Source organism: Microtus ochrogaster, chromosome 19 (assembly GCF_000317375.1).
Source record: "Microtus ochrogaster isolate Prairie Vole_2 chromosome 19, MicOch1.0, whole genome shotgun sequence".
In the NCBI taxonomy this organism is placed as follows: Eukaryota; Metazoa; Chordata; class Mammalia; order Rodentia; family Cricetidae; genus Microtus; species Microtus ochrogaster.
Window position 1 is genome coordinate 60,299,878 of NC_022021.1, and position 19,570 is coordinate 60,319,447.

The window sequence follows — 19,570 nt, forward strand, 5'->3', positions numbered from 1 at the left end:
AGAGAGAGAGAGAGAGAGAGAGAGAGAGAGAGAGAGAGAGAGAGAGAAAGTCCAAATTTTTGTCCATATGGTCATTGGAGCATGATCAACCCCTTAAAGAAAAGTGAGTCTCCCCCACCACCCCAGTAGGCCGTTTGTTTTGGAGAGTTACACTTCAGCTTTTGTCTTACAATTAGGAGTTCTCTTCAATGGCTTCCTGTCTAGGTTGTTACTTTCGGTGGGGGTGGGGGTTGTCTATGTCTTTCATTGGGAGTCTGCAGTCATTGATACTGCAGAAGTTCCTTGCCCTTTACAGTCAGCAGGAACATAGCTCATGGACATCCACCTGGCCTCCAGTGTCAACATGTGTCATGGACCTCAGCACTCACAAAGCTTCCAGTGATAGTCTGGCCAATGGGCATCCATATGGTTTTAGGTGGCAGCACAGACTATGGACATCTGCATGGCCTTTAATGGTAACACAGGCCATGGACATCAACTGCAGCAGGATCACAGACCCAGCAATGCCCCCCACAGTGCTACCATGGGGCACAGACATCAACATGGCCTTCACTGGAAACAAGGACCTCCATTGACATCAACATTGATCCTGGCAGGACCACAGACCCAAACATGGATCCCAGTGGCAGCATGGACCACAGACATGAACATGGCCTCAAGGTAGTACAGGCCATAGAACATCCACATGGCCTCTCTCCTCTGTTCCTCCATCCTTCTCACCCCTGCATTCATTCATCACAGTGACACTGGAAGCTGCAGCATGTCACTCAGTCATTATTATTATTATTTGCCCACACAGCTCTACATGCAAATATTCATGGCCACGAGCACTGGTCTGGTCGGCTCTGGTCTCTGAAGCACTGTTAAGGAGCAGACCATTGCAGAGATAGCCATGCTTTAGGTTTCATCTTTGGTGGCAATGCTGTGTTCTCGGATCCGGTTCTGCAGCAGTGGTTCCTCCTTGAGGCTCCTCAGCTCAGAGGTGGAGTAGCTTGACCTACACAAAGTGCTAGATCTGGGCCTGGATGGCTGTTGAGTTGGTCAGGTCACCCCCTCACAGTGGGCTCTTCCGGGTGGGCATGACGGGAAAGTTCTACTAATGCCACCTGGAGAAAAGGAACCTGGGACCGAGGTAGAGTTTGTGCGCCTTTATGCATGAGCAGGTGGCACAGATTGTGGGACAAGACAGTGGTGGGTGATCCACAAGTTGGTTGTTTGGGTCTGCGAATGAGGAGCTGCTGAAGTACATATGCGGAGTGCCCATCCCTGGGTGAGAAGGCCTAATTTCCTTGACAGGTATTCTACAGGTGCAAAGGGAGGTCACACAGTTGGTGGCCTGGGACTCTGAGGGCACAGCTCTCTTTTTTTGTATATAGAGGGAAAAGGGGTGGGTTAGCTTTAGAAGGTGTAGTGTTGGGGCCTAAAGGAGGGCTTGCGGGAGCTTCTGAAAGGGCTGTGAGAGGGGTTCGTGGGCTGCCTTATATAGAGGGTGGGCAAGCATACAAAAGGAGGGGACCCAGGAGTCTAAGAGGGTCAGTCTAGGTGAAAGCAAAGGTGGTTTGTGACTGTATGTGAAGGGGGACATCAAAAGCATCCTTGAGAAATGGGAGGAGCCTGAGGGGATAATGGAAAGGAGTGTGTCCGGGTAGAAGGGGGACCACTGCAGAATTGAAGAGGTGGAGATCTTGAACCAGACAGCAGGTGCCACTGGACTTTTTAGCGGCAAGTATAGGGGTGCTAAAGGGGAATGATGTGGGATGAAGTAGATTTTTCTTTTCTTAGGAGGTCAGAGATGACAGGTTTCAATCCCCTGAGGCTCTGGAGTGAGAGCAGGCCCTGGGCTTGGGTGCACTGGGTGGGGTCTTGTAACTGAGGGAATGGTGCTTGGCAACCTCAGACTAGGGGGTCCACCTGTGAAGTGTGTTGGAGCCAGTAGGTTGGGTGGCTAGGAGGGGAGGCTACTGGTGAGCTTGGGGTCAAGCAAATGGGGAGCAAAGGAAATAAAGGTTCCCACTTTGACTAGACGATCCCTTCCTAGTAAGGGGCTTCCAGGTTGACACCAGCAGGAAGAAATGAGAGGAACATCCCTAAAACTTCAATTGAGTGATAAGGTCTGGTGAGGTTGTAAGACTGTCTTCCTACCCCAACAATAGGGGAATGAGGAGAGGTGGGTACCCAAAACTTCAGGACCAAGTAAGTAGTTCTGGTGTCCAGGAGGAAGAAGGATGGACTGCCCTGATACTGTGTAACAATTATCCAGGGCGCTCTGTCGGAGATGACAGTTGGTCAGGCCAAGGGAGCCCAGAGCCCCCTCAACCACCCATGGCTAGACCTAAAAGGTTGGCTGAAGGGTGGCCTAAGTCTGATGTCCCCATGTCTTGAAGGACACGGGGTAGTCAACAGTCCAGTGTCGCTCTTGATGGCACTTTGGACATTGTTGAGATGGCCTGTGGGGGTTAGGGCAGGCCCGGGTGCAGTGACCCTCCTGACTATGTTGGAGGCAGGGACCTGGTGGCAGATGCGGAAGCTGGTTAATGGCCTTGGGCAGCGTTGGCTATTTCTTTTCTGTTTACGAGCCTTCTCATCTCTCCCCTGGTACACCTTAAAGGCCAGTGCTAAGACTTCTGCCTGTGGGTTTATGGGTCCTCTCTCCAGATGCTTAAGCTTGACCTTAATGTTGAGGAAACTCTGAGGAAAGAAAGAGGTGATGAGTTGTTTACCCTCTGGGTTTTGGGAGCCTAGACTGGTACACTCTAAGAGGAGGTTTGTGAGCATTCTAGGAAATCAGACAGGTTTTCTTATTTGTGTGGGACAATCTCTTGGAGTTTCTCATAGTTTACTGGTTTGAAGGCAGCCTTAAGGGGACCAGCCTCCTGGGGCATTGTAGTTCCACTGGCAATCCCGACTGGGTGTGTATGCTGCATCTACAAGTGCTCCAGCCTGTTCCCAAACTTGCTTGTGCTCTTTAGGAAGTAGGTTGTTAGTTAGAATCATATATATGTCATGGAAGGTAAGATTATAGGATTAAGTGATATGTTGGATGTTTTTAAATGAAAGTAGAGGAGTGAGCTCTCAGTTCTTTTTCTGTCTGAGAGAGTTCACTTAGTGAAAAGGACATGTACCTTTGCTGTGGGATAATGGTCTTATACACGGTAAAGATTTGTTACTTGTGGTTTAATAAAATGCTGACTGGCCAGTAGCCAGGCAGGAAGTATAGGCAGGGTGACCAGAATAGTAGACTTCTGGGAAGAGGAGAGGCAGAGATGCCAGATGCATCTGCCAGTCAGATGCAGAAAAAAGCAAGATGAGAAAGCCTTACTGAGAAAAGGTACTAAGCCATGTGGCTAAACATAGATAAAAATTATGGATTAAGTTGTAAGAGCTAGATGATAATAAGTCTGAGCAAAAGGTCAAACAATATATAAATACTATAAGCCTCTGTGTTTGGGACTGAATGGCTGAGGGACCAGGCAGGACAGAAACTTCTATCTACATACCCTGACCAGGTTGTCTACCCTGGCAGTCTCCTGTAAAGGGAGAATGGGGGCCAGGTTAAGTCAGGTTAGGAGAGGTAGAGGGAGTCCCACAGTGGAGCAGGAGTAAGGAGCAGGGGGACTGAAAGTGGGTGCTGGTATGGGAGGGTTAGGGCAGCCTGCTGCTGGAGGGGGAGAAAAAGAGACTGAAGGAGCTGTGGGTTGATGCTGGTAAGAGGGAGGAGCCCTCATTAGCAGGATCAAGAGCAGGGAAGGAATCATCTGTGCAGAAGGAGCTAAGTTTGAGGAACAGGAAGAATAGAGGGAAGGCTTGGAATAAAGGTAAAAGAAAGCTTGCACATAGGGAATCTCTCTCCATTTCCCAATCACTGTCAGGAGCTGTCAAGTCCTGAATAATACTGGGATCTTGGGTGCTGTTGGACAGTTGGGTCTGTGCAGGTGGACTGGAGACAAGAGAGAGAGTCCCAGTGGAGCTTAGTCCCCAAAGGGAAGCACAGGCACTAGGATATTCTACCAAGTCTTGGCACCAATGTTAGTTTTGTTTTGTTATTTTTTTTAAAAAAAGAAAAACAGTAGAGGGACAAGGAATACCACAAAGTCACACCATGCAGAGGCTCTCACTCGAGATTTATTGGGGGGCTTCCCCTGAATGAGGATGGAAGAAAGAGAACGGGCAGTGATGAAGGTTTTGGGCTTAGCATACGCACATAGGGGGAATATATGACTCATGGCAACAGTGAAAATGTGTCACATTTGATAGGTTGGTGATGACATGGCTACTTGTGCTAGGTCATTGAAGGCAGGCTAGGGAGCACCTGGTTCTGGAACGTGGGTGAATTTTGGCTTTCCAACAAATGTACCTTGGGCATCCCTTCTAAAAATTCATATAGATACATCTTGTTTTCTTTTAACATTTTACTTTGTGTGCTCACGTGCTAGTAAAGGTCAAAGAAGAACTTGCAGAAGTTGGTCCTCTCTTCCTGCTGGGCCCCAAGGATCAAACTGAATTTAGGTCACCCGGCTTGGCAACAGATACTTTACCTGCTGACCTGTCTCTGGAGCCCAGAGACATCTTGTTCATTTCAGTAATTCCCTAGTTCTCCACTCACCTCAACTTCTTTGACTAGACATTTATATTGTTTCGACTACTAGTTTTAGAAACAATTTTGCAGAGAGAATCTCGGTGTCTATTCCTTGACTGTTTAATTAAAGGGATATTTTTAGAATGAAATGGAGTATGTATTCACATGTTTTTAAAGGATTGTCAATATGCTTCCCAAAACAAAACTGTATTCTGATTCATTTTGTTGAGCTAGAGCGATGTGTTACAAGTGTTTATTGAAATAATGAAGAAAGTGTGAACTCACACCCCGAAGAACACACTCACAGTCTAAAGACACAGCATGCTATTACTAACGCCCATTTTTCAGTAGCTACTATAGGCTACATGGTGCACAGTTTTGAAGCAGGCAGGTCCAGTGTCATCTACAGTCTCTGAGACCACTGTTATCCTGAGTCCACTATTTAATCCTTCTTGGGTCTTAATTTGTGTCTCTTCTTTGCAAAACAGGAACCATTAAGTGCCTCCCCGATACAGTGATTATGAGAGTTAGTAGCCATGGTATTTTTTTTAAGAGCATCATAAGAGCATGGCTTCATGGGTAATCATTTAGGCTACATTGCTGAAACTAACAAAATGTATTTACTTACATTTTAAAAATACCAAAGGTTCAAAAACTATTGGTTTTATTTTGTTTTGAATATTCATTTCCTAAGAACAAAAAATCTCCACTGGAAGCACTCACAACCACTGGATGTCATTAGGCAGAATGTAGTATGGACAAATCCACTTACTTTTATTAGCACTGAAAAAATACAAAGCTCTAACTGAAAAGGAGAACGTTTGCTATAAGGGAATTAAGTTGAGGGTGATCAGATTGCAGGATAATCATGTACTCCTCTACCCATAGCAGCAAGAGTCTCTCAGACAGTACAATAATGGTGGTTTGGAGTTTATACACAATTGATTTGGGAGTGGCTACAAAAAGCAACCAGAAAACACCTAGGTGGCAGTTGTTTCCAGGCATTTAATTTAGTAGATTCTAAGTGCTATGATTTCCTAGAGGGATGAACACCTCAAATCTCTCTATGCAGGAAATTGTAATGTGTTCACTGTGAGACATCAAAAACACTTAAAATAGAAACTGCCAAGTGTACCTGTGGTTTAAAGGTCACATTTATTAGGAGATTAAGAGGTGCATTATCCACGGACTATAAATAGTGCACAGCTGACTTTATTCACAGTCAAGCAGAAATGAAGCCAGTGCCAACCTATTTTGTAGACACTCTTGTTCTTTTGTTCCAAGAAAAGTTTGCACCATAAGACTTGGACTTGGGTTTTGGAACTTTCTTCTCTTCCACATCATAGCTCCATCCTAGAAGGAAAAACAAACAAAACCAAAACAAACCCACAGGAACAGAATTAATGAGGATGCTTTAGAAACACAGCAAAAAAGACTTACTTTTATAATTTCATGTACATTTATGAACAGAAATAAATGTCAACATATCTGAAATATAAATATTTAGTAATTTGTTTCCTCTCAATCCTTTGCGCAGGAGTCCAAACACTGCCTGAAGATGGGTTGTCATTTTCAAAGTAAAGGTGTAACCTATGATTTAAATTTCTCCATACTTAAAATTCCTTGCTTAATTACCAATAGCTATGCAATATGTAGAATTAGATTTCTATAATAGCTTAATATGTGACCAATTTAACCACTACAAAAACCACTCAATAATATAATATAATAATAATCACCTCACTGCTCTAAGACCTAGTGTCTTTATGACAGTCTGGAACACATCAAAAAAGAGATCTCCCCAACCCTGGAAGAGGATCAAGTTCTGTCCCCTTACTAACAAAAGTAAAAACTGAATTTCAATATTTGTTTAATGGTTAAATGATTAGTTCAAATCATAGACTAACAAGACAAATTTTGAGACCTGATTAAAATCCAGCTGGATCTGAACATCTGGCGGGGCCATGAGAGTTGTACTTAAACTCTCAATTTCAGGAGATTTTAAGACAAACCTAACTGAGCCTTTGGTCAAAAATGTTCTTTTCTGAGTCTGTGTCTTCTCTCCAGATGCCTTTGTGTGTGTGTATGTGTGTTTAATAACTTTGGAAACTGGACTTCTTTGTAAGACTATCTCTGTTTTGAGTCCCATTTAGTTCTCCCCAAAGAAGGGAAAAATCAAATCAACAATCCTCCTTGAACAAACTGTTACCCTTATGCTCCCTTAGGCTAAGCAACTCTTACAGCTTTTATTTTCCTTTATAAAATCCACTTTCCCAACATTCTTTTCTCTCTGGACTCTTTTTCAAATAACTCATCTTGAAGCCTATTTCATGATCATCATGTATAAAATGTCCAAACTGCATGTTATATAGTCTAAACAAGTGACTTCTAAAGAATTCTAATATCTCTTCATGGGCATAGTATATGAGTAACACTCAGGCCAATTATTAATTATGCCATAAAACTGACTTGTGGAGTTCAAAATATCCTACTGAAATTGTCTAAGAAGGCTAACAGTAGCACTGAATATGATACTTTAATCTGTTAAACTACTTGATTCTCCACCATCCTATTACTGGTATTTAATGTTCAAACAAGGCTCAATACCTATAAGGAAACTGGAAATCAGAAAGGCAAACTCAGCAATAGACTAGCTCAATTCTGTCACAGTTTTTTTTCCTTTTCTTTTTTTGGTGGCAGGTAAGTGCATACAATATAATTGGCAGAAAAGGGGTTTAAGACAAAAGCTCCCCGGCCTCAGAATAGCCTTTCTCACTGTTTATCAGGTCCCTGAGATGTCTAGAGTTTGGGATGTGGCAGATGTTTGAATGGCTGCCTTAATTTAGCTATGTGATGTATGTGAGCTCATCACAATAAAGTGGTTAAGAAAAGAAACATAAAAGTATCTATTTAATTCATCTGCTCAACATTACTCTGAGTAAATGTTTTGAGTACTTCCCTATTCGTTAAGAAAACAACACTACAGTTTAAGAGAAGCAGATCTCATAAAATAAAGTACATTAGATGGTTACTCTTACTTCAAATCATTTATTAAAAGACATTAGGATAGTATATACTTCATAAGGTCGCCCTGAGGAATGGATCTACTCAAAGTAGTCATATAAATAAATTTCTATTATACTGAGTCAATTATATCTGTCTGTGTGAGGAATTGGACATAATTAGCAACAACTTAGTTATTAAGTATCGGAGTAGTCTGAGCATGATTATTCAAAGACTGCAAACTTGTAAGGCACTTTCCACATCAATCGGCAAATGCTGATAAGTGTAAAATACAATTTAATGAAGCAAATACAACACATTTACTGAACATTTTCTATTTGTTTAAATTACTGATAGCTTATTATATGTGAAGAACTATTTTTAGAGAGGGGGGTAAACAAAGGAATAGAACAAAACAAAACCCCCTAAGCTGCTTAAAGAAGAAGAAAAATGAATAAACAAATGCATAGTAATCAAGGTGCTGAAACAGATACTACTTGAATGAAACTACATGCCAACTCTAATGACTTCTAGAAGGGCAAGCCCTCCTTCCTTCCTGGAGAAGGTAGCATTAAGAGGTCTGGGAGTGCACCAGGTAGTCATCTCTGAGGAAGGTTTCAGGGAAAGAAAAAGTAGCTACTTAGGCCCTGAGGCGAGAACACAACTGGTAGAATGAGGTCTGTGTTTGAGTTTCTAAGTTACTTGGCTTATGGGATAGGCATTATACATAATAAACTATACATATAATATATTTATAGTATACTGGGTGGTGGTGGTGCACACCGTTAATCCCAGCACTGGGGAGGTAGATCTCTGTGAGTTCAAGGCCTGCCTGGTCTACAAAGCTAGTTTTAGGACAGCCAGGGCTACACAGAGAAACTCTGTCTCAAAAAAAAAAAAAAAAGTTATTGTAATTGGTTATGGTTTATTTATATCCAGACTAAATATATCTATTTTCAAAAAAAAAAGCACATGGAAAAATAGGTTGAGTTTAAAGCCATACACTGTCCACCTCACATGTAAAACTAAATTTCTAAAAATATATCTTGTAGGGCTGGAGTTTGATTCCCAGCAACTGTATGGTGGCTCACAACCATCTACAGTGGGATCTGATACCCTCTTCTGGAATAAGGGTGTACATGCAGATAGAGCATTCATACACATAAAATAGAGCATTCAGACACATAAAATAAATAAAATATAAATATATACACATATATATTGTAGTTACCGTTTTTGCTTTACCCACTCCCTTTCAACCTAATTGTATACTTTTTTTCATTTAAGAAGTATTTTTACAAGACTTTTTAACAATTCCTGAAAATGAAGTGTATGTGCCCACAGTGCTCACTCCACCTTGTTCCAACTATGGAGGAAGAACCAAGATGTTTTCTAATGTTGAGTCTACGTCTTGTTATGGCAGTCATTGGTTAGGTTACTCAGGAATTCTATGATTGACTGATTGATTTAATTAATTAAGTAATTTATTTAATGCCAAATGATGGGTAAGAAACATGCTTTATCACCACCTACTGACTGGCAAGCCAGACTTTCCAGTTTAAGAATAGTGTCCTAACAGGAAATGAAGTGGGAATATATGGACAAAGTCCACTGCACACCTTACATCAGAGCCTGGGCACAGCTCTGCTACTTATTATCTGTCTGGTTACAGACTTTCAGAATGCTGTCAGGGCCAGTGCCATGAGAGAAGAGTAGAAAAGTTGGACGCAGGTTTAGTTTTTCTTTTATAGTTATAGGTTTAGTTTCATGTATAGTTATCAATGGTGACACAGTTCAGAAGAGACCTGTGGTCTGCATCTGATCTCTATGACTGCTTCCCCGTTACATGACTGTTAGGCTCTATAGGACAAACTCCCCTTATGTTTTTTGTGGAAACCAGCTTTGTTCTTAATGCTGAACAGGCGACTGCATTTGTCTGATGGAAAGCAATGGGGTTATGAGGCAGGCTAGCAGCAGTCACAGCAGACAGTGAAGTAAAGGAGGACCACGGAACCTTGGATTTTCATCCAGCAGCAGGTATTTCTGCTCCATTCTGGGACACTAGCATGAGGAGGCTGTAAGAACAACACTTGAGAAGACACTGAGCCTGTACTTAGCAATGGGCAGGCTATGGGAATTACACACACCCTTTATTTTTACTTCTCATCTGAAATTTGCTGCTACAAAGGAAGAATTTTATATGAAACTGAACACAGATTCAGTTAAATATTCACAATATCCAAATTTCTTTTTTTCCAACTTTAAGTTCTTTTAAAAAACAAATACTTCAAACTTGTATTTTAGATGAAACAGTACATTGTCTAAACAATGCCTATATAAAACGAAGGTGCAGTCTACGACAATGGTCCCATATGTTGTCTTATTAGGTCACTCAAAACCAGGCCCTGCTTTTTCCAGATGTGCTACAAGAAGATCAAAGCAACTGAGTCCAAGGCAGCTGCCCAGGGATGGAGTAAAGCTCCTGGGACTGCCATCACTTCCCACTAGGAGAGTAGCCATATGGCACAGATTAGCCACAAATCCACCCACCAGCACCTACATGATGAGAAGCTGACTGCTGTTTCACACACTAGAATGCTTTCACAAAAATATTTTGCACTTTAAGCTATAGTATAAGAGAAGTACATCTGGCAAATGCTTAAGAAACTTAAAATGTGATCTTTAATGTCCAATATCTATTTTTTTTCTAAAAGCAGGCCATCGCATTTTATAGATCTATACTGTGTCTGGACTGTTCTATTTCCGACGCAATGATTGGCACAATCTTTTCACACACGCACGTATATACCATGCATGCACACATGCCCTTGAAAACAAACCAGACACAATAGTTATGACTTTTATATGAGATAAAGAGAAATCCATTCATTTTGATTTACAGAACCATTTCATTTATGGCTCAGTAATAAAGAAAAACATTCATTTGTTCTTTTACCATTTATGACAAATTTTACTGTAGATACCCCCAATTCCAGTCTTGCAAAAGGTTCTTATAGAACCTTTGAGAACATAACCACAAACCTTTGAGAACATAACCACAAACCTGACATTAATTAGGATGGAAGCAAACAGTTTAATAATTTTTGCTGAAACAAGCAAACACCATATAATGTGACACACAACTGGAAGATACTGCTATACCTTGGGAGATCCGAACAAACCAGTCTGAGACACTACAGGAGGCACAAGGGTAAATATTTAAGGCTTCAAGCTGCTTTCCTGGACTCTAATCTGGTATATCACACCTAGTGGAAGGCTAAGCAGACACCTAGCGTTTGAGGTGAGGAAAGGTAGAAAGACAGCTACCCAGGAATTTCACTTCAAAAATCCCACTTTGAAATGATTGTAAGTATCTTAGAAAATGTTTTAGGAAATACTAAGGAAGTGACTAAGGTTGTGGATAAAGGGGCAGAACAACCATCCTGTGAAAGGACATAGGCGGTCAGCAAGCAAATAAAGCCACACACAGCACCCGAAGATTCATTAGAGTAACAAACACCCTATACCTGCTAGAACTGTGATACCTTTCAAATACCACCACCCTCTGATGCAACAGTCAATGGTCTCGCTAAATGTATTTTTCAATAATACACTGTCATACAGATTAGTATTTCCAAATCAAACACCTATTCAGAATTTGTTATAAAACAAACCAAGAGATCAACCATAACTGTGACTTTTGTGTTTCAAAAGTACAGTTGAAAACCAGTTAGAAATTTAGAACACCTTTCAAAAAAAATTCCTTGAGACGAAATATGCAAATATCTAAAAATCATGACCAGACATTTTGAAGTAATTAGTATGGGGCATGAGCTATTTATAGGCATTATCAGAATCCTGCTTAACTTGTTATATACTAGGAATCCCACCAAACCACCAGAGAATCCTACCATAAAACAAATGATTCCAGAGTTGGGGGGCGGGTCTAAAACTAACCCTTCTCCCATATTTTCATCTATCCTCATTGCCTTTCTCAACCCCCTGAAATCTCCCAACCAGGGATTGGGAAGAAAGAGCTAAGTAGGAAGAAATCTTCTGTAGGCTCTTGGTACAAATAATACTAACTCGTTAATTGACTTACTCATAAAAACTCATCTGTAGCCCCTGCTCAATACACTCATCCTTCTGCGGTCAGCTATGGTGTGCACAGAAGGAAAATGACTACATGGCTTCCTGGCCAAGCTCAAGCAAAGTACTCTTGCGGCCTTCTTGGTTCAGCCCTTGGACGCTCAGGTGTCTTCTTCAGTGTCTATTTAGAGCCACATTTCACTGACTCCAATAGTTCTTAGCACGGTGATAGAAGACTAGGATGTGACAAGATGGGTATTGGATAACCTCTGTTCAGGTATGAGTTCACATGTTGTTCTTTACAAGTTCAGGGTAAAGTATCTCTAGGCGATACATACAACAGACTCGTGGTGGTCAACTGATGAAAGCAGTTCATCAGAGGCTTGGAGGAACTCATCTCTATTTTCCTAGAACAACTGTTCAGTATCAGAGAACGTGATTATCATCAGTAAAGTGAATGGCTAACGTTGACAGGCACATAAATTCTGTCCTATCTCCCATCTGCTGACCTTTACTCACTGACCTTATTCTAGAAATACCAATTTTATATCTATTTGAAATTTATCTCAACATTCCTTTACTTTGTTTAAATTCATATTGTCTTTGTTAGGTCTTAAAACCTAAAACAACAACAACAAAACCCCCACCCCCAAAAAATCAGAAGCACCCCAAAAGGGCAAATCCACCGACTTCATCCAAAGTGACAGTCTTGGCTCAGCTCAAACAAGACTACAGGAGGATTGCAATTGGACACTTCCAGCACTCCCCAGGAACCTATGACCCAGGTTTCTGTCAGGAGGAGCCACTTAACTATCTCCCATTCCTGTGGCTTTCTGTTGACATGAACCTATGGTGCACAGCAAAGCCAATGCTAGCCTCCAGACTCCTCAGACCCCTCTTCACATACACTTGTTATGCATCTCAAAGCCTGTGTTATCCTCCTGGCCCTTCTCATGTCCTCTACTCCTCCCCTTTGCCAACTCACAGGCTGTTGCAGACTACAACTTACTTCCCACTCTCTTTATAATGAGGTTTCTCCCCCTGCCCCTATTATTCTCTCTTGCTATTCTCTGCTACTCTTCTCTCGCAGACTGCCCTGGACATGTACAGTCTGCTTCTTTTTCTTCTTTCTCTCTTCGGCGGACTCTTCTAGATGTCTTTGGATATTCTTTCTCCCTTATTCACAATACAAAACTTTCTCCTGACCATGGAGTTGTAATTTTGATAGTATCGTTACTGTGCCCTGTTTACAGTCTTGACTTGCTTTTTGGAGCTGTCTGTAATACCTGCTAGGCTTCTTTGGAACTCACAAGTGAAATAAATTCTTTAATGTATGTGTTCATTTCACTTACAAGCCAAATATGAGTGACCAAGGAAAGGGAATACAAATTAAGTCTACTGAAAATGCATGTTTCAGTTTGCTAACTGTGAAGTTTACAGTCAGAGAACAAAGTTTTTGATCGAATCACCTTTACATACATTGGTGGGAAACACTGAGTAGGCAGGCTAACAGAGGGCTCTCCTCAGGTCCCATAGGCCTCAGATGCTCTCTGGTGTCTGTTTATCTGTTAGTCACAAGATGTTATGTCAGACCCAGGTGGACAAGCAATGATTATTAAGGGGGTGAGAGATACTCCAAAAACTATAATTTGGCTCTGACCTATAAATTCTGCTGCTTTTTTTTTTTTTTTTTTGGATTTTCGAGACACGGTTTCTCTGTGGTTTTGGAGCCTGTCCTGGAACTAGCTCTTGTAGACCAGGCTGGTCTCGAACTCACAGAGATCCACCTGCCTCTGCCTCCCGAGTGCTGGGATTAAAGGTGTGCGCCACCACCGCCCGGCTAAATTCTGCTTTTTACACCACTGTGAATACTTTCTCATCAGGATAAGGTGCAGTTTTTTCATTAACACTGCACACAGGAGAAGGAAAGAAAGGCTTCTCTGAATTAGAGAGATGCTGGTGGAGCTAGTCATATATCATTTATGGTCCCAGTTCTAAAATTCCAGACAGGACAATAAGCACCCAATTGTAAAGCTTTGCTAGTTCCTATCAAAAAGCTATTTTCTTTTCAGAAACTCCAAATTCTCAATTTATTTGAACTCAAAACAGCAAAGATTACCTAGCCAGAGTCTCTTGGTTTTTTTTTTTTTCCCCACTAGAATAGATTACCATAAACTGTTCATTTGTTTACTGGGATCATCAAATGGCCAGACAGACTATAAAAACAAGTCACAAAATTAATGGCAGGGCTGGAGAGATGGCTCAGAGGGTAAGAGCATTGCCTGTTCTTCCAAAGGCCCTGAGTTCAATTCCCAGCAACCACATGGTGGCTCACAACCATCTATAATGAGGTTTGGTGCCCTCTTCTGGCCTGCAGGCTTACACGCAGAAAGAATATTGTATGCATAATAAATAAATAAAAATATTAAAAAAACAAAATTAATGGCAAAATTAAAACTATAAAGTGGAGTAAGGGGTGTTCTCTTGTGCTTCAGTGTACAGGCTGAAGGGTAGGTACAGTTTCTGTGGTGGAGATGTGTGACTACACTGACTGATGAATCTGCTGGATGTCTCATGAAGACCTCCAAAACTGGTAAGCAAAGACTTTTATTCTACTTGAATGTGTTCTTTATCAAGTTACAAATATTTGCCAATCAAATAAAACAGTGTTACTTCGGATTAATGTTTATAGCCATAAGAATGTAAAAGTGTCTTTTTTTTTCCCCTTCTTCTTTCCAGGATTTCCAGAGTTTCTCTGTAGCTTTGGAGCCTGTCCTGGAACTAGCTCTTGTAGACTCGGCTGGCCTCGAACTCACAGAGATCCGCCTGCCTCTGCCTCCCAAGTGTTGTGATTAAAGGTGTGTGCCACCAACGACAGGCTGTAAAAGTGTCTTTAAATGGGTTGATTAATCTCTCCAGTAGTTTTATATAAAAGGAAATAATGTTCTGTAGAATTTGCCTTAAAAATTTATCCAAGATTATTCTTAATACCTTAGATGATAGACTGGCAAGATGGCAGAGAGGCAGAGGTGCTTGGCACCAAGCATGTTGGCCTAAGTACCTGAGTATGATCCCTAGAAGACAAATGGCAGAGGGAGAGAAGCAACCCTTTCAAGTTCTTCTTGGGCCTCATAGTGGTATATTATTTGTGTTTTAGTAAATAAATCTTGCCTGAAGATCAGTACAAAGCAACCAGACTAGTCAGCCATACAAGCCAATTTTAATCTCAGCAGCCACTCTAGTTAGCCATAGAGGTTGGGCAGTGGTGGTGCACACTTTTAATCCCAGCACTAGAGACGAATATAAGGTAAAATGAGACAGGTACTCGCTCTCTTTCAGTCTGAAGACTTCATAGGGAACAGCTCTCTAGTGGCTTGGCTGGTTTGCTTCTCTGATCTTCAGGTGGAGCCCCAGTATCTGTCCTAGGTTTTTATTACTTGTGCTACATTTGGAGCCCAACATTTGGGGCATGAATTCACACACAAAAAAGCCATTTGTCTGTGGCTTTTTAGCCACCACACAGGCTAGGGTTTTACATGGGGCTAGGCTTTCTTTGCTTTTTCCCCAGCCTCTGTGAGTGTGGGATTTTCCTGCTAAAACCTCTCTGAAAGAGTCTCCAGTTGCCACCCAAACTCCAGAAAATGCCACAGGACTCACCCGCCCTAGCATGGCTGGTTCTGCCTTCAGGCAGCACACCGCCGCCACCACCACCAAACCTGCTTTATCAGAACAATCTCGTGTGTGTGTGTGTGTGTGTGTGTGTGTGTGTGTGTGTGTTTTCAGAAAGTCGGATCTTTCTCTTTCTCCTCACCATGGGTGGCAGGCTCTCCCTGAACCCCTTCTCAAACTACTGACAAAGTAGGCAGATGACTTGAAATCCTGTCAGGCTTTTATGTTCTACACAGCAGCAATCAGCCTCACATCTTCATCAACATTGTCAGATGTGGTAAGACAATTGGGAATTCTTCAAGGGAGGGATTAGTTAAAAGAGAGTTTCCCACCACATTAATAAATGGGAAAAATTACAATGGAGGGGTTTGGGTCCCTCTATGATAATATGCTAGACAGTTTGAAAATGCAATGATTAAATGAGAGGATATCAAATTTAGATGGGATTTATATAATGTTAATTATAAACATTATCAACTTTATCATTTTTTGTCTTATCACTAAAAAAGTTGGCTGAGTGCTAAGATACAAACCTTAACAAAACCTAAATAAACAGATCATAGAGATATTCAAATTCAGACAGAGCAATTTAATGGAGAACTGATTTCAGAGTTGCATTATAAGAATAGAGGGGAACAGCCTAAGGTTTTCAAACAACCAACCTTAATATAGCCAGTAAACTTACAGGAATTGCCAAATGGCAGGGGCTCTGGTATAGCTAACTGGACTCCTGTAACAATATTAGATTTAAGGAGATTCAAGAAAACAATAGCCTCATATGGCATGCATTCACTTTTTGTGAAGCAAATGTTAAACTCATGGTCAGTTTGTAATAGAATTATCCCTAAATACTGGATAGAATTAGTTAAATATGTTTTAGAGCCAGGTCCACAATTAAAATGGGAGTACCGGGTTCAGAGAAGAGGCTAAGATTATTGAACAATGGAGAAAAGGTAGAGGTGGGGAAATCTCCCAAAATCAAATTCTTGGAGAAGGAAATTACGATACTATAGAAAGGCAAGTTGTATATGATGACCACACCCTAGATTTATGCCAAGCAGCAGCTTTAAATGTTTGGGGCAGAATTGGAGAAATAGGAAAGAAAATTGAGTCTTTTACTAAAGTTGTACAGGGCCCAAAGGCATCCTTTAGGAATTTCTTGCAAAGTCTGACTTCAGCGGTAAACAGAATGATGCCAAATTCAGAAGCTACACAAATAATAATTGATTTTCTGGCTTTTGAAAATGCCAATTCTCTAGCACAGGGATAACTAGGCCATTAAAGGCAAGGCCAACACCTGTGGAGTAATGGATCTGAGATAATTAATGGCCATAACTTCTAAATGGGTGATTATTGAATAAGCCTTTTCAAATTCAGTGCTGTTTCCTGAACTAATTCAGTATAATAAATTAATACTGAATTTCATGACCATGATGATACATGGATAGGATGTAAATGTTCAGTTTTTAGAGATTTTAAAGACCCTCTCAACATAGTTACAGATTTGCAATATGCAGAAAGAGTTGTTTCTCATACTGAACTTATACCAAATGATACAAAGTTGATATAATCAGTTATAGAAACCATCCCATAGAAATAACACATATCCGTTCCCATATGGGTCTGCCAGGTCCTCTAGCACAAGGTAAAATGTAGAAATTGATCAATTATTGATTGTAAATGTGCTGAAGACCTCAGAATTTTATTTAAAAAAAAATCATGCAAAGGTTAAAAAAAAAGACTTTGCCATCACATGGCAACAAGTCAAGAAAATTATAAAGAAATGTCTTACTTGTACTTTATATAACCAAACACTGCAGGAAATAGCCCAAAGGGTACTCAGAGGAATGAAATCTTGCAGATGGATGTGTTCCATTTTGTAGGATTTGGAAAACTAAGACATGCACACCACACCATTGACACCTATTCAGATTTTCAATAGGAAACAGCACTGAATTTGAAAAGGCTTATTCAATAATCACCCATTTAGAAGTTATGGCCATCATGGGTATACGTGCACAAATAAAGACAGAAAATGCTCCAGCATATGTCTCTAAGAAAATGAAACAGTTTTTTACTTATAATATAAAGCATTACAGGTATACCACACAATGCTACAGGCCAGGCAGTTACATAAAGATGAAATCAAACTCTAAAGGATATGTTAAATAAACAGAAAGGGATGATAAATACCCCCAGAAATAGATTGTATAATCTACATGCTAATGAGAAAAGAACAACAGCTATGGAGAGACATTATATAGTAGACAAAACTACAAAATTAAACCAGCCAGCATACTTTAAAGATGTGCTGACCTCAGAATGGAAACTAAGACATGTGTTATGTTGGGGAACGGGTTTTGCTTTTGTTTCCGCAGGAGAAGAAAACCTATGGATACCATCAAAATTGATAAAAATTTTATCTGAACAAGAGACACCTCTTAATTAGAAGAGATGATAGTTCATCAAACAGCATGGCTGTTATATCTGATTTGTTAGTATTATAGGGTTAGTTTAGATTTAACTTGCCAAAGGAGAATCTCCCCACAATTAGGGTTGGGAAAGTGTTTTGTTTCTGTCTTTTCAGGAGAATAAAGGTATCCAACTAAGAAATCTGAAACCTGGATAAATGAGACATCTAAAGAAAAAGGACAAATGATCTATAACAAAGGTCTCAAGAAAAAGAGTAAATCACATTTCCAACAAGTTAAAATTTCAGAAATCTTCCCAAATGTTTGTTTCTGCTGTTCTCTACAGACATATAATGCAAATGGTCTTTAAGTAATCCCTCCCAATCCAACTAAAGATTAAGGCTGGTTTTGGAGTTGGAATGTGGCTCTCTCCTTCTCTAAACTCTTATTAAAGTGAAATCCAAAATCTCTGTCTCATGTCTGAAGAGCCACATAGTATAGGACAAAAGAAAAAAACAAAAATTTAGGACTATTTTATTGTTACTAATCTCATAACCCTTTGGTTTTATATTGACTCTTTAACAGCTTTTTTAAGGTATAAGATTCATAAAATATATGTGTGTGTGTGTGTGTATATATATATCTTTTTGTCATGATATCAATGGTTATATAGAGTACTAATTCTAGAAACAGGTTTCATGTACCTTCCTGTACATGATTTTGGGTTTGATCCTCTATTAGTTTTCTGCAGTAAACCATGAGCATGCCTACAGCAAACTTTGAAGACTCCATAAAGAGGATGGGGTCCCACAACAACGATTTATCCAGGACTATGATAAAACCACTAAGCTGAAAAACACCAACTAAATATCGGCTTTGGACTACAAACTGCTCAGAATAATTTTGAGGTGGCTAGCTGAGATGATCCAGCCTAACAGACTACTCTAGCAGGGACTTGAGAGTAGCCCTGCACAGAGAGAAGCCTCTTACACAGAGACTGGACAACAAATGGTGCAGCTACTTCTCCCAGGACTTGACAATTAACTCAATTTTCTTTTCAGTGTGCCCTAAAGATATTGTTGCCCACAGACAGCAGGAAGTAAATTTAAGAATATGACACATTCCCCAAGAGGTGGGGTGGGTGGTTTTGGTAGTTCAATGGGTTATGGATATTTGTCATTTTTTAGGGGATTGGTTACAAGTTGTTATTGGTAATGGTCAGGAAAAAAGCTAAACAAAGGAAATTAGATTCAAGGTTCTTGTTTTGAAAAATATGGAGGGGATATAGCTATGACAGGATAAAAGGGAGGATTATTGAATCTACTCTGAAAAGAAAAAAAGGGAGGACATAGATATCATAAGATCAAAAGGATTGAATCTACCTTTAAAAAGTAACTACTATATGGGGTACTGAACTGAACAGAGAATTCTCAACAGAAGAATTTCAAATGGCCAAAAGATACTTAAGGACATGCTCAACTTCCTTAGCCAACTTCCTTAGCTATCAGGGAAATGCAAATCAAAACAACTTTGAGATACCAATGATAGCCTATGCTGGAGAGGATGTGGAGTAAGGGGAAAACTCATCCATTGCTGGTGGGAATGCAAACCTATGCAACCACTTTGGAAATTAGTGTAGCGGTTTCTCAGAAAATTGGGAGTCAACCTACCTCAGGATCCAGCAATACAATTCTTGGGAATATACCGAAGAAATGCCCAATCATGCTACAAGGACATTTGTTCAACTATGTTCATAGGAGCATTATTTGTAATAGCCAGAACCTGGAAATGACCTTAGATGCCCCTCAATGGAAGAATGGAT

At 40.5% G+C, this 19,570-nt stretch overlaps 1 protein-coding gene across 1 annotated transcript in view; it reads right to left on the reverse strand.

Annotated features, from left to right (window-relative positions):
* Positions 1–5,232: 5,232 nt before the first annotated feature.
* Ndufs4 (NADH:ubiquinone oxidoreductase subunit S4) overlaps positions 5,233–19,570 on the reverse strand; it is a 110,301-nt gene continuing 95,963 nt past the window's right edge. The window contains exon 5 of the mRNA XM_005356818.3: positions 5,233–5,929. Within this exon, the coding sequence (XP_005356875.1) occupies positions 5,826–5,929 (104 nt within the window). The 3' untranslated portion in view covers positions 5,233–5,825. The remainder of the gene's footprint in view (positions 5,930–19,570) is intronic.